This window comes from Nipponia nippon, unplaced genomic scaffold (genome assembly GCF_047370975.1).
Source record: "Nipponia nippon isolate SJK-2023a ecotype South Korea unplaced genomic scaffold, ASM4737097v1 scaffold_8, whole genome shotgun sequence".
NCBI lineage: Eukaryota > Metazoa > Chordata > Aves > Pelecaniformes > Threskiornithidae > Nipponia > Nipponia nippon.
In genome coordinates, this window is record NW_028262402.1 from 24263652 (window position 1) to 24279176 (window position 15525).

At 47.1% G+C, this 15525-nt stretch overlaps 1 protein-coding gene across 25 annotated transcripts in view; it reads left to right on the top strand.

Moving 5' to 3' along the window:
• Positions 1-391: 391 nt before the first annotated feature.
• LOC148050511 (phosphorylated adapter RNA export protein-like) overlaps positions 392-15525 on the top strand; it is a 28087-nt gene continuing 12953 nt past the window's right edge. For 5 of the 25 annotated variants that reach the window (XR_015700885.1, XM_087741161.1, XM_087741165.1 and 2 more), the window contains exons 1-3: positions 397-678; positions 2639-3258; positions 6567-6687. Coding sequence is in view for 15 of the 25 variants with exons in the window: in XM_087741161.1 (XP_087597287.1) it covers positions 574-678; positions 2639-3258; positions 6567-6687 (846 nt within the window). In the remaining 10 variants the exon portion in view is untranslated. The other 20 variants (XR_015700881.1, XR_015700880.1, XR_015700882.1 and 17 more) reach the window with 15 other exon arrangements.

Consider the following 15525-nt stretch of genomic DNA (forward strand, 5'->3'; position numbering starts at 1 on the left):
CTGCTGTAGAGATCAAAACGGCGCGTCTTACTAACTCGCTAATACAACAGCTTGTTATCGCCCCTTGTGTCGAGGAGCTGCACGCCGCGGCCGGCGCCCACGGCGCTGGGCGGCCCCCGCGGCCACCGAGGCGACGGACGCGCACGGCCCTGCCAGCCACCCCGAGCCCGCGGTAAAGCCGACCGGGGCGGATTTTCATCTCAACTTCTTTCTTTGCGCAGCACCGGCCGTTTCCACAGCTGCAGCGACACGACGACGCGCCGGGAGGGCGGCGCGAAACGCCGCCGCCTCGCCGCCTCCCTCCCCGCCGCCGACAAGATGGCGGCCGGGCGCAACGCACTTCCCTCCCCTCCCCTCCCCTCCCCTCCCCTCCCCTCCCCTTCCCTTCCCTTCCCTTCCCTTCCCTTCCCTTCCCTTCCCTTCCCTTGCCGCCCGCTGGCCGGCGCTCCCGAGACGCACCGCGCCCTCCGTCACGGGCGCCCGCTTTCCCTATTGGTGAGAGGGGGGTCGCCGCGCGCCGCGGCTGCGCCCGCCCGTCGCTCCTCCCTCCGCCCCCGGCGCCGCGGCGGCGAGATGGCGCTGGAGGCGCGGAGGATGGAGGGCGACGTGGAGGACGGCGAGCTCTCCGACTCGGACTCCGACATGCCCGGCGTCGGCTCCCCCGGGGAGCCGCAGCAGGTGGGGAAGGGGAGGGGGCAGGCGGCGGGGCCCGGGCTCCAGCCGCAGCCGCGCCACCCCTGGCGGCGGGCCGCGGGAGGCCCAGCCGGGAGAACGCAGCCGCAGGGCCCCTGCCGCCGCCGCCGCCGCCGCCGCCCGTGGTGGCCCGCTGCCGGCCGGAGGGCGGGAGGCGCTGGACGGTCCCGGGGGCGGCCGAGCCGGGGCGGTGCTCGGCGCTTGCGGGAGGGGGGGCCCCGGTAGCGCCCGGGCGGCTGGATCAGGGGGGGTTCCCCAGGGGTGGCCGCCGCCTTCCCCGTGCCCTGGGCCCGGGAGCCGGCTCGTTTCCCCGGCGCCCGTTCCTTTGGGAAAACCGCGTGCTGCCGCGGGGCGGGGGAGCTCTTGTCGTGGCTGGGCACTGGGTCGGGTGAGGAAAGGCGAGTGCGCCCCGGCACCGCCGGTCGCTTCGAGAACGATGGAAACGAGCCGCTGTGAAAGCGCGTGAGAGCAGTGAGCGGCGGTTCCCGCCTTCCCCTGACTGTCCAACTCTTCTGCATCCGTGAGTTGCTGAAGAGATGTTAGTTACTGCCAGGTGTCTCACGTCGTTTTCGTGTTAGGGTGTTAGGGAGTTTATGAGGAATTTGTCGTGGTGTGCAGGCAGGGAAAGATTTCAAAGCGAGGTAAATCAGTGTATGACACCGTATGTATACGGGTTTTTGTTTTCTTCCGTTAGTTTCTGGAGTTGTTAGTGTTCTGCGTTATGGAATACACTTTAAATGAAAGGTTTGTATCTCATAACGTGATAAATTAAGTTGGAGACTTGTGCTTTCTGTTTGCTGATGAGAGGAAGAGAAGCGATGCCATCATGTTGGTGAAAGCCGTAAGATTAAAGGAAGAGTTTTTATTTCCCCTGAAACTGCGGGAAGAGGTCTTATTTTTAAAGATGACAGGATAGCCTGTAGCTTTATGATAGGAAACCAGTTAGGGCAAACTGGAATTGAGAGTAAGGAAAACGCTTACTGCAGATTAGCACAGACAACGTGGCCAAAAATTTCCAGCAATTGGGAGGAAGAATTCTGAGTTGAGTTAAGCGTGGTGCTTTCGCAGGTTATGCGTATTTGAGCGGGTTTGGCTTTCGTATTTTAGTTCACCTGTCTGGTGTATGGGGAAACAGCATTCCTTGAATATATCTTTATAGCAGTGGGACTTCTTTTGTAAAGTATGTTGAAACCTTTAGCATTTTTTGTCCTAATTGATAAGCCATAGTGAGTCTGTGGTGTCTTGTTGGTTTTGAGGAAGAAAACCCCCAGTTTTTCTGTACGGTACTACTGTCCCCAGCTGGTCATATGCTGTCCCGATTGAAAGAGACTCATAATACACACTTAACTTCTCAAGGTTTGAGCAGCATCCCACTTTTGTGGGTTTGGTTTTGTGTTTTTTGGTCATTTTTTCGTCTCACTTGAGCCTCTGGGAACACTACTGTGGTTGCAGATCACTAGTCTTGACTCCTTTCAGACTCCGGAGATAATATTAATTTTTTAATGTTAAAAAACCTTCTGCTAAGTTGCTGTGATGGTTTATGTGTTTAATCTTTCTTAGAACTGCTGTGCGTGTTGTGTCTTTGTCCGATTTGGGACTTTTAATAGCTTTTCCAGTCTTTTGTTTATAAATTTTTTTTTATTTATAAAATTATTTTCCGATAATTTTAATTTCATTCAACAAAGATTACATTAAGTAGGTTAGTGACTCCTGATACATGTTTTCTATAGCAGCCATGCCGTCTTTCATATACGAGCATTCAAAATGCAGAAGTTTCATAGAATGCTCCTGTCAGCGGCAGTCCAAAAGATGCTCCTAGAGAACTGGCCAGTCAGTCACCAGTCAGAATTAAGTTTACTAGCTAATCAAATCTTTGGTGTGAGTTGATAGTTCTTTTAATCTCCAAGAGTAACTAAATGAACGGACATGTGCTTTTTCATTTCAGAAATCACATGATGGTAATGATTCAGGCAGACCATTCCAGAGCAGCATTTCATCATGTGCACCGAGTGTTCCTTATCGAACAACCAAAAGTGTGGATTCAAGTGACGAGAGCTTTTCTGAATCTGATGATGACAGCTGTCTGTGGAAAAGAAAACGACAGAAGTGTTTCAGCTTCCCTCCTGCTAAATCTGAGCCTTTTCCGCTTAGCCAGAGCCACCAAAACCAAACTGCTCTAGGTGGCAAGAAGGTCAACAACATTTGGGGTGTGGTGCTTCAGGAGCAGACTCAGGATGCGGTGGCTACTGAACTTGGGATTCTAGGCATGGATGGTAGTATTGACAGAAGCAGGCAGTCTGAGACTTACAATTATTTATTGGCTAAAAAGCTGATGAAGGAGGCTCAGCAGAAGGAGGCAGAGACTTTAGATAAAGAACTGGATGAATACATGCATGATGACAAGAAAACAGTGCCAGCAGAAGCAGAAAATGGGCAAGGCTTTCTCAAACGGAAGCGGCCTGTAAAAGATAGACTGGGTGAAAGACAAGAAATGAAATATAAAGGAAGGTATGAGATAACAGAAGAAGATTCAGATGAAAAAGTGGCAGATGAAATTGCTTATCGGTGAGTTTAATAACAGTCTGTCTTCACTTCCTTAAGTATTGGTAAGCTGTTGATGGAAGAGAAGAGGGGGGGAAAAAAGCTTTCTTACTGCTAAATATGTAAGATGTCATACCACGTTACAAAAAGCGTGAGTGCCTTGTGTGTATTTCCAAAATCCTGGGACTAAAATGCAGCATTATGGCTGGTATCTTGTAGAAGCATACAGTAATACTGTCGATTTTTTTTTTTTTTTTTTTTTAAGATCCACTGCAAAGGTTTGTTATTTAAGAACAATGGCAAGGAAAAATATTGTTTCTCATGACACAGTGTGCTGGTTTTGGCTGGGGTAAAGATAATTTTCTTCAGAGTGGCTAGTATGGGGCTATGTTTTGGATTTGTGCTAAAAGAGTGTTGATAACACAGGAATGTGTTAGTTACTGCTGAGCAGTGCTTAGACGGAGCAGTGCTTACACGGAATCAAGGCCTTTCTGCCTCTCACACCAGTGGGCTGGGGGTGCACAAGAAGTTGGGAGGGGGCACAGCTGGGGGAAGCAGAAGGAAGGAGGGGTCACTTGGAGTTACGACATTTGTCTTGCCAAGTAAACATTACGCATGATGGAACCCTGCTTTCCTGGAGATGGCTGGACACCTGCCTGCCAGTGGGAAGCAGTAAATGAGTTCCTTGTTTTGCTTTGCTTGCGTGCATGGCTTTTGCTTTACCTATTAAACTGTCTTGACCTCAACCCCTAAGTTCTCTCACTTTTACCCTTCTGATTCTCTCCCCCCCCCCCCCGAGTTGTGGGGAGACTGAGTGAGCGACTGTGTGGTGCTTAGTTGCTGGCTGGGCTTAAACCACAACACACGAATTTAGTAGTGGCTTTTTTAGGAAATACCCTGTGAGTAAAGATGCGTGTTTGGAGTTGGACACCAATGAACACCTGTGGTCACCATGAAAATCTCGCTAAGTTGTAAATCTTTGAAACTGTAGGTAGCTTGGACTGTGTAGTGTTTTGGAGAACACAGCTTCTGAAATACACGTATTCTTTACACAGAACATGCTTGTCTGAAGAAAATGTTTTGCTGCTGTTGTAACCAAGGGCTGCGCCAAGGTTAGACACCAGCACTGAAATCAAGCCTTGCCCCTTTCTGTGTTGTGAAACGGAGCTGCAGTTCTGTGCTAATTTATGGAAGCCAGTGTTGGGGTTACCAAGTTCCAGCCATATGCACACTTAGTACCATCCAGTTCTTTTCACGGTCCTGCCATTTAGTTATTGCACACTGAGCTGAGTCAGAAAACTTATCTGTCCAAAAGCGTGTTGCTTTTTTTGAAGAGTTAGTTTGCAGACAGATTTGTTTCTCGAACCAACTTGCTGCACCATTTCCTTTGAGCTGGCACTGGCAGCGCTGGACGGGTGGTGTGAGGGAGGGCACGTGACTGCAGTCATTCTTACTTAGATTGACTGAAACTGACACAGTCTTTTTTCCGTGATGAAAGGGAAGAAAGTGGTGTTAAATAGGGAACGAGCGTTACAAGATTTACCACTTGTTAGCTTGACATTTAAATAAAACCTGGGTTTATTGATCCATCGTTGATTTCTTACACGTGAAACTTACTATTGCCATATGCTGAGATACAGCAACTAGGCAATTATTAATGCTGTTATCAGTTCTTGGTAGCTGCTCATTTTTAAATTTGAAAACTTTGAGCATGTTTCTTGTAATAAACTTTCCTTTGTTATATTGAGCTTGATTAAAATAGGGCAGAAACCTCTTTTTCTAATCGTTTATAGTAGTAGTGGTGCTGAACTGCATCAGTAGGGTTGTGGTTATACACGTCACAGCAGTGTTGTTTGATCTGTGCTGCGCCATCTCTGCCTGGATTCATAACCTTTTGTTGTGCTGGCTCACACAGTGAACTGAAATCAAAGAGTTTTTCTGACCATCTTGTGCCATTTTTTGCCCTTTACCTGATCCCGTTCCTGTTGCAGTGCACAGCTGCTTGTTGAAGTACACAGGAGGTACAGGAGGATTGTGCAGGGCCAGAATGAACACTAGGTGGGGGTTTGGCTGCTGAAGCTGCCCCTGCTCCTAACAGAAGGTCTATTGAAGCAGCTCTGTAAGGAATCCTGGTTATCTTCAAGTTCTCTGCTTCTTTGAGAAACATTTCCGTCTCTTCCAATAATTCACAATTTAGAACTCAATCCTGTAAATATTTAAGAAAGCATTTACCTTCTGATGCCTTATCATTCATTGAACTCAGTGAGATTAAACACAACATGTAAAGTCAAGTGGGTTGGGTAATCCTTTTCATGATTAGGACAATTGTCACTGAAATGGGAGTTTGAACATTTAATTTCAGGTGACTTCAGTCATACAGTTGAAGCTAGCCTGGTTGTTCTAAATCATGGTTCATGCCTGTGGTCAGACACCTTCTATTATGTAGTCGCTGTAACATATGCGACTTTACAGCACAGTAATGTCACTTGGAGCAATTAGGCTAGACAGTGGTCTTCAAGAAATTGAGGTAATGATGATGGTGGTCTGTTGGTTCCCAAAGTGTAAAACCACTGAGCTCTAGTGCCTAGGACTGTGCTTCATGAGAAGCTTTGTCATTAAAAAATGAGAATTGAGCATATGAACTCTTGCTCTGGCCAAGTAGTAGTGATTTGTGGGCTTACAATGTTTTCCAGTGAGAGTATGTACTTTGGCACAGTGAATTGGTGCTATATAAGCCTCTCCCTTCATGCAGACTGAGAATGAAAATTTCTGTGTGAGGACCTTGTTGCTAGCTAAAGAATACAATTTAACTCAGTAATATTGCAATATTTTTGTCTTGTTTGCATTTTATAGGTTGTCACAGATCAGGCAACATCCCGATTTCTTTTTCATTATGTCGGTTTGTCTGAATGGCACATGATACAGGGGAGCTTTTACATTTACTGTTGTCTTCAGTTAATTGTTGATTTAACTGTAAAAGGTGCTGTCATTTTAACTGTGAAATGCACAGCCGACTTTTATGCTTTAATTTCAGAGATTTATACAGTTTCATATTCGGTTTAAGCTTTCACACATCAATAGAAGAAAAATAATCACTCAATGCATTTTCATTAAAACAAATTTTAAAAATGCATGCTTTAGAAAAAACTGTCCCTCAGAAGCTCAGTATTTTGAGATCTGATTCAAGAAGCCATTGAAACATATTTAAATGTATAGAGTCTTTAATTTTAGCACATGAATTATTCATTATGGAAGTTCCATGGTCAGTTTTACTTGAGAAATTATACTGACAATGAATGTGTCTTCTTTTTTTTTACCCCCCCTCCTCTAAGGCTTTGTGAGCCAAAGAAAGATTTAATCGCCCGAGTAGTGAAAATAATTGGGAAAAGAAAAGCTATGGAACTGCTTATGGAAACAGCTGAAGTGGACCAAAATGGTGGACTGTTCATAGTGGTAAGAACAATGTGATATTGTGGGTTTGCGGGACACGCACAACTTTTTACTTGTAGAATATTTACGTAGTGTTGTTGCATAGCTTTCACGTTGGACAGGTTCTCCCAGAGTTTCATGGCCTTCCCTTGCCATGAAAGTTTATCATATAAGAAAAAATATAATACTTCTCACCACGGGTAATTCTGTCCAGACTAGGTGGAAATACACATTCAGCTGCTTGCCAGTAGGTGGATATGACGGTATGCATGTGAATGGGTGAAATAAATGTTAGTTTCAAATCCAAATCTCCCTCCCCTCCTTGCTTTGAAATTTGCAACATTACTGAGATCTGTCGATAGGGTTTGCAACAGAGGTTTTGGGCTGGAATGCCCAGAATACCCAGGGGGAGACCCTCACAAACTCTGCCTAGAGACCAGCGGTGCAACGTGATCTAAACAATTAAAGGATAAGAGTACTTATCGTATTGCATGGCCCTTCTTCTTGCTCACGTAGGATTTGTTGGGGGCGGGGGTGTAGATTGCTATTCAGGTGTTAAAGTCATTCCATTTATAAATGAGTACAGTGTGCTACAGGCAGTCTGAAAGAAGAGCGTGGCCTCTTATTATTTATATGTCCCCAGGTTCTTTATTTTCCTCAGACATTTCAATGTAAGTTGCCTCATGTCATCAACAAGCATATAGAAAAAAAGACTCTTGAATGCATTACATTATCCAAAGCCATCCGCTAATTTGAGCACGTATTTATAACTTCTTGTACAACATGGCTACAAAGCCATCGATGAAGACAAGCAAAAGAAGCAAGCAAGCGAAGGAGAGGCCAAAGAAGTACCACCTAATGTCAATGAGCACTCTTTTTGCCCTCCTCGGTACCCAGTAATCTAAGTAAAAAATCCCCAACAAGTAATGCCTTCTTGCCAAAATCGAAGCAATGCCTTAGACTGCATGAAAGAAGAGCAGCTCAGAAAAGGTGATACACAGAAGGGAAGATTTGAGGTCACCGTGGCTTTGGCGGCCCTGTGAGCTGAGAGGAAAAGGTACTCAAGCCTCCATTTTTTTCTTTCTCCTTCATTCACCAAAACTCCCCTCAAGCAGTGTTGTCATTGGAACTGGGCTTACAATTTGTTCCCAGAGGAGTTAGGAACGCCTTTCCTATTCCTTCTTAATCTTTCAGTTCCTTGGAAGCACACGTTTCTCTGCAAGGTGTGGGCTTCCATCTGAAGTCATGGCTGCTTGGGCATGCCTTGTGGCAGCTCCCCTGAAACCAGAGAGGAACGGTATTAAAACCCAACACTTGGTCTCTTGGCATTTCATCTGATGCCACGTTGAGAACAGAATTGCATTCTGGTTTTGCCTTTACCCGTCCCTGAGGACAGATGGTTTCTCATGGCACAGTGCAGGCATACGAAAGAAAACACAACAGAGATGTAAAAGTCAAATTTATTCTTGATCTTCATGCTTCTGAGTACGTATATGGAAGAGATAGGCAAGCCAAGACAAGCAGCGTTGTGTCGTACAACCAAGGAGAAGATGTTGGGGGCTTCCCCTTGAAGTCAGCTGCTCTCATTCAATTCAGAGCCCATTCAGATTCAAGTCAGTGCAGAAAGAGCTAGAAAATGTGTTTCCCCCAGAACGTGTTCTACCGTTAGTAGTAAACTGTTTAATGACGTGATTTAGCTCTTCTTTTCTGTTGGGCCACTTTGGGGCATTGGTTATCTTCCTTACCAAAAGTGCCTCTGAATAACTATCACACCAAACAATATTACTACATGAATAGGCTGTTGACGAGAAGAAATTTCTTTCTGCAATATGTAGGCCTGAACTATCCATAAAATAAGCCTTCAGAAAAGCTTTAAAAAGGAATGTAGGAAGAAAAAGACACTGAATACAAACTGGAAAGGAAAAGATGAAAATGTGAAAATAAAATTAAATGCTAATTAAAATGTAAAAGGAAAATGGTTAGCACTGTCCACAGTCAGCTGGTAGGTCTCACTGACCCCGCATTTCACTGCAGCAAAGGCTTTAAAATAGGGCAAGGCAATTTTATGAGGAACATAAAATGACCAGAGGTATGAAAAAAACCCTTAACCACCCCCTGCCAAGTGCCTTTCAGTACGCTAGTATCTCCTCTTGCTGTAAAGTCTATGCCGCCTTCCACCATGGGCAAGGAAAAGACTTCTCTTTTACAGTTGTTGAAGATTTCAGGGGCAGGAGGAAGGAGAGAGGGAACTCCACCTTCCCCCAAGGCAGAGCTCATTGACCTCTGTTAGAACCAGGTTTCTGGAAAAGGTATGTCCTGGGTCTGATCCGGCAGGGCAGTCTTCCCCATACAAGCTCGCGCCACAGCCACCTCCCAGGTACTCTGAAGGCAGATTCCACGAGTGGACATTGTGGTATTATTACATATTTCTTCAAAGGTGTAAAGGCCTTTGCCTGTGTTCTCCATATTTTCCAGTTTAAAATGTATTCGTTCTTCTTCATGCATTTTGGCACAGACCGATTTGAATTGATGCCACTGCATCAACTGTTGAATTTGACAAGAAAGCTGGGCTGGCTTGGCCAAGAAAGCTGGAGCATGGCGGCCTCATGACAGTGTAATTGTTCCAACTTTAATTCTTTAAATTGTGTTATTTTTCCTATGGAAAAATATAGCTTAGTTTGGTAATTATGCTTGTAATTGTAGCATCATTATTTTGCAAAGAAAAAAACCAGCTGAAATTCAGCAGCGTGCTTTGAAAGTGCTGTTTTTCCCACAAGAACTTGCATTTTCACATAGTCAGTACTAATAACATAAAAGTAAGTTCTTGCCTGTGTTTTAGCTATTGCCTTCACGGCACTAACATCACGACAGAGAGCGAGCCGCGTCTCGATTAGACCAACCCCAGAATGTCTGTAGAGGAAAGTCAGCACACTCCTCTCCTCCACGTGGATGAGCTCATGCCAGAGTGCCCAGGTACTTCTTTGGAAGAGGCCACTTTTCAGAAGGACTGTGAATGCAACAGCTATGAAGGCATCCTGCTTACGACAAAAAGTGTAGACTTTTATGGAAAGTTAAGTATCTACGTGGAAGGCAAGGGGGAGTGGCAAGGGACAAATCCCAGTGTGCCGCCTCCAGAGTTTCTCCTGTGTGAACTTGGGAAGCTGGTTAGATGCACTTACTGCAGGCACACAGGCAGTGAGTATCTCCCTGTGCTTTCCGTCCTTGACTTTCTAAAGCTTAATGGCATCTCCTTGGACTGCGAAGGAAAACCTGAAAATCTCGTACTTGGTGTACTCATTCCTGAGAGAAACGAGAAGTAAAATGTCCATTGCTTTTGTGGAAACTTTGCTTAAAAGCTCCCTCTGATAATCGCCTGCATTACCAAATTAAATTTATTTTTTTCATTTTCAAAGAAGAACATGACAGGAATGTTATTTTCCATGTCTCCTATCAGATTGTTAGTTATTCAAAAAGAAGAAACTGAGAGATGCCACCTCCCCAGCCAACTGTTCACTTGGGTATCCTGTGTCTTAAAACAGCCCCATACCAATCTGGAACAGGCAGACAGGAAAATAGGGTTTTGCCAGTTTCTTCCTTGACATTTGGGTTTGAAGTGGAAACACAGAGAGGCCGAGACTGTAGGCATGAAGAGGGGAGGGCAGGGGAAAATACTTTCCTCTCCGGTTCCTCTCTTCTCTACCAGGAAGGGCGCATGGCCGTGGAGAAGTCCCTGCAACCCACACACACCTGGCCCAGCGCGGGGCGCGCTTGTTGCGGGGAGGTGCCTCCAAAATGCAGCAGGACCCAGAGTTATCCCAGGCCCGTCTCTCGCTGAAGTGACACCTGGCTCCTGAGCTGCAGCTGTTTTGGAGCCGGGGGCACTGAGAAGGAACGAAGACCATATGAACGGAGATGTCGTTTTCTAACTTTGAAGGATGTCTGGAGAAACGGGACAGCTCAGAGGGGGGCACTGTGGCATTTGTTGTTGGAAACCTGCGGGTGAAGGGCCTTTAATGGGGTCCCTCATTTCTGCCACTCCCATGGAGCAGCAGGAATCTGGAGATGCAGAAACATGAAACAAGTCTAATTCAATCCCTTCGGGATGCTGGGTGGCACTCCTGTTGGCAGCCGTGTCACCCCCACAGGCGCCAGATGCCAGAAGGGAACGTGCTGTGCCCTGTGGGGAAGCAGGGGTCAGCCAAGAGAGCCACAACCACAAAGAGAAAGAAAAACTCCAAATAAATGCTGTAATCAGGCAGGATGTAGAATCATAGAATCGTCAAGGTTGGAAAAGACCTTTAAGATCATTGAGTCCAACCGTTAACCTAGCACTGCCAAGTCCATCTATACCATGTCTTAGAGCATCCTATCTCTCCGTTCTTTGAATACCTCCAGGGATGGAGACTCAACCACTTCCCTGGGCAGCCTGTTCCAATGCCTGACCACCCTTTTGGTGAAGAAGTTTTTCCTAATATCTAACCTAAATATGCTCTCACCCTGACTCAAGGTGCCCTTCAAAGCCTACTAGAAAACATAGCGCACTGCTGGTAATACACGTGTCACCATTAGATGATATGAAGCAGTACACATGAGGCAGTACATTACTAAATTTTGCTGTTTGTACTGGGAATATAAATATGTATACATGCATGTATACGTATAGACAAATAGATTACTTTCAGGCAGATGTCCATCGGGCCCTCTTAGAAGTTGCTATTTCTGTTAGAGGAATTTTTTTGCATCGGTCATTTTCATTGCACCAAAAAGCACAGGTTACTACCTGCGTTCCCTGGGACAGCGGTCAGAGGATGGTGATTAACCTCAGCAAGTGTTCAGTCAGTTCACGAGAAACCACTACCAGCTGTGGAAGCTGCATCCAAAAACCTCCAGCCGATGCCAGGACAGGGGATTGGGCCAAGGCAAACAGCGAAAGGGGAGACGGATGGATGTCCTCCATCTCTGCTGTACGGAACAAATATTGGTCATTGCAGAGACTCTCACAGACAGATTTCCTGGAACATACTTGTGTACGCGGCAGCTCACGTAATGCTCTTTTTTTTTTAAGCATTTTTTTATTTAGTGTCCTGCCAAATACATACATGGCAACCAAGCAATTCGAGTCTCATCCATCGCCAATTTTGTTTTTAAGGAAAAATCTTTCTTTGTTTTACTGTTCTGTAGGCAACAATTTTTTGTCCCTGAGCACAAATCAAGATCTCCACAATGAAGGAAACAGAAAGAGAGAATGAAAATAATCTTATGAATCAGAATTATGTAAAACTTCCTAGAAACTGAAAAAATTAGGGAGAAAAGCAGCTTCACATACCCTTTTCTTCCCCAAAAATTCGCCTTTACTAGAAGTTCAGTTATGTTCTGTATTTAATAATATCAAGCGTAAGCATTCAAGCTTGAGTCTAAGCTCCCACTGCATGCAAACTATACCATTTGGCATATCCGTTTCCTAAATGTCTTATGGTCATTTTCAAGCATATTTCCACGATGGTATGTTGGGGGGGGGGAAAAAAACCAAAATCAGACTCATTAGTTTTAAGTGAAAGCTGACAGTTGTCTGTACTGACTATAGCCTCCTAGTCTTGAGCTTTCAGAAGGACATGGAATTTTATGAGAGCTGTGATGAAAATTTTTAGTCTTTTCAAAACTGCCATCATTTTTGCATGGTTGTTTATGGTGGATACGATCTCACATAACATTAATGACTGCAATTTTCCGTCTCTTAATGACCTCTCTGAATGACTCTTTGTGGGTCTCTGTGCATCAAGTCAAAATCTTAAAACAGATGTCTGAAGTCACTGGAATCGTATCAAAGAAATCCTCTCTCTGCCCACTGATTAGGAGGGGCAGCAGATAATTAACTCAGAGGCTGGCGTTTGCAGTGTACTCATCTGAACAAGGCTTCAGACCACCTCACTGTTTTGTTGATCGCCCTGCCAAAGAGAAACAATCACCTGCTAATAACAAATAAGCATTTATACTAGCACAGATAGCTTCAGCTGTCCTGAGCTGGCCTTGTCCTTTCAAAACCTTTGCATATTCACAGGGTATATTTAAAAAAAAAACAACATAAATATGCTGACAGCAGCAATCATCTGTGCCTCTTCCGCTGTTTTCAGTGCGTACTGCGTGCCCAGGAGAAGAGCACACAAGAGCTAAGGATGATACCTCAGCTTTCCAAACCTGACCAGATAGCCTTCTTAATGACTACGCTTAATGACTAAGAACTCTGCTTCTGGTTTTTGTGCAATCAATGAGCCGCTGTGAAACTGAGGGCTTCTGTGTCATGGGCTGCCAAGCCAGAGTGCTCTGCAGTCGTTTTGCATGAGCTTATGCAAAGAGAAAAATATGCTCTCCTTTGACGCAGAATTATGTTATAGTGTCTCCCCAGCGCAATCCCCAAATCCTTAGTTTTCCCTTTGTAAATTAAACCCAAATAATTAATATGGCTCGCTTCTCAAATGCTCTCTGGTTTAAAGCTTTGGTCTAATTGTTTGGTCCCAAGTTTCACTTAGGCTGCCTTCCACTGGCAGTGGCCTATTGCTGCTGGGGCCTTTTGTAGAGCTTATTTATTTCCTATGGAAACTGGCAAGGAAAAAAAGCAGAAGAGGAGACAGTCAGAACTGTAGCTTGGTGTCAGTGGGGCCTAGCTGGAGGGCTGTGCTTCAGTTGGTGCCCAAGGCCTCTGTCCTTTCGATGGGCACCTCTGAGAAGAGTCTGGCTCTGTTGGCGTTACTGTCCCCGCCAGGTACTTATTGGGAAGATGCCCTGAGCTCTCCTTTCTCCGGGCCGAAGGGGCCCAGCTCTCCCAGTTTGTCCTCATACAGGAGACGCTCCCATCCCTTGGTCGCCTTCATCGCCCTTGGCTGAACTCACTCCACTACGTCCAGAATTCTTGCAAGTGCAAAAGCGCCGGCACTTTGTTAGTGGTCGTGACAGCGGCGCAGGTTTTCCTGTGAATAACCCTGAGGCCTTTAGCGGGGCAGCAGCTCCAGCAGCCAGGCCTGCTCAAGAGCTGCGCCTCCACTTGCTGACACTCCTGCTTCAGGGGTGCGTCCCGCCACAGTCGTGCTCCAGCTGATCCCAGCACCAGGAGGAGGAGCCCACGCACGAGCAGGGGAAAGTGTGAGATGGACAGAGGGGCCGAGAGAAACTGGGAAGCGCTCCCTGAGCCCCTTCCCTCTGCGGCGCTCGGTGGGGCTGGAGGCCTCTGGGGGAAGGGGGTGCTGGGCCTTGCAGGGCGGGGAGGAAAGGTGCTGCTTTAATGCCCGCCTTGGCTTCTCACCACCCAAATCTATTTTATCTGGCAGTAAATTCGATTAATTTTTCCCAAGTGGAGCCTCTCTTGCCTACGACAGTAGCTGGTAAGCAGCCTCCCTGACGTTATCTGGACCCATGAGCTTTCTCATCCTATTTCCTCCCCCCGTCCTGCTGAGGAGGGCCTGGGTGAGAGCTTGGCCCTTCGCCGTGGTTAACCTTCCACAATCTTAACTTTGCTGTCAGCCATCAATAGAGCATATTTGGCAGAGGATGTTCCGTGAGACCTTCCGCAGCACCACTGATTTAGAAGAACTGAAACTGGCGGCCCTTCCTGTCTTCCCTGTGGTTCGGGACGTGACGATGTTGGAATGCCTTGCAGCAGGAGATAGTCCCTTTTTGGTATATTACATTGGTACTAGCTGTTTCCTAGTTAACCTCGGCACCGTAGTGACACAGCTCAGATTCAGGAGAGGGTGTATCAAACTAGGGTCAGAATTGAGCCCTAAGTTCCCACCAGGAGAAGAGAGGAGCTAACAGACTGGAAACTCTACAGCTGAGATCTGCAGAGAGGGGCAAACAGCAATAGTACCTGTGACAGAAGAGTTGTCACTGCAAGCTCGCTAGGCAGCTGGATTTTATATCAACCTATAAATGAAAGCGTTTCCATTAGGTACCAAAACAGTACCTGGCATGTGTAGAAGGCCCCGCCAGCATTAATATCCCACCCCTCCTCGCCAGGGCTTCATGGCTGCACATCCTCTCCCAACACACTGACTCCGAAGGAACCAGCGGACTCATGAGGAAATGGAGGACGCAGCATCAGGAAAAGGAGGAGAGAACACAGGTGGGGATAGAAATGCTACTGGCATTGCTAGGAACACCAAGACTCTTGCGGTAGTTTTCACGCATTTATTTTCTTTGGTAGATCTCGACTACTGAGAGCCTTCTGGTTGACTTGCGGGCAGGCACGTGCCCCAGCTCCTGGCCCCGCCCTGGTTTTGGCAGCTCCTGGGGCCCAGCTCTAGGTTTGCCGGCGCGGTGGCCTCTTGGAGGGCTGGCAAGAGTCCTGGGAGGCGCCGGCCCTCCTCTTCAGGGGTCTCCATGGCTCCCCAGGGGAGTGGTACCTGCCCCGGCTGGCACTGCAGGGACCTGCCACAGCCTCCCCCGGATCCTCGTGCCGCTCTTCCTGCTCCCCGGGGGTGGGAACGGGGGCATCACGGGGGCTGCTGGGACCCCCACGAAGAGCAGCGGTTGAGGCGCTGGGGCGCTCCTCTTCGTCGGCTCCCGCAGGGCTGATGGAGGAGGCTGGGCCAGGGGCAGGAGACCCTCTCTGAGGGGCAGCAGGACAAGTGGCAGCCATGGGGCTGCTCTCCCACTCCTTGGCAGCATGGCCATCCTCAACGGCCAGCAGTCAGTGGGCCTCCCTGCTCAGCGTTGCGCAGTGACATCAATAAGGTGCTGTACAAACATTGCCGTGTGGTTTCGGAGGCTGAGCTGCAGCAGCCGGACCGGAACTTCTTCATGCAGCGCGACAAAGACAAGGGCAGACATGATGAGGTCCTCCACCATGAGTACCTGAGAACGCGGGTT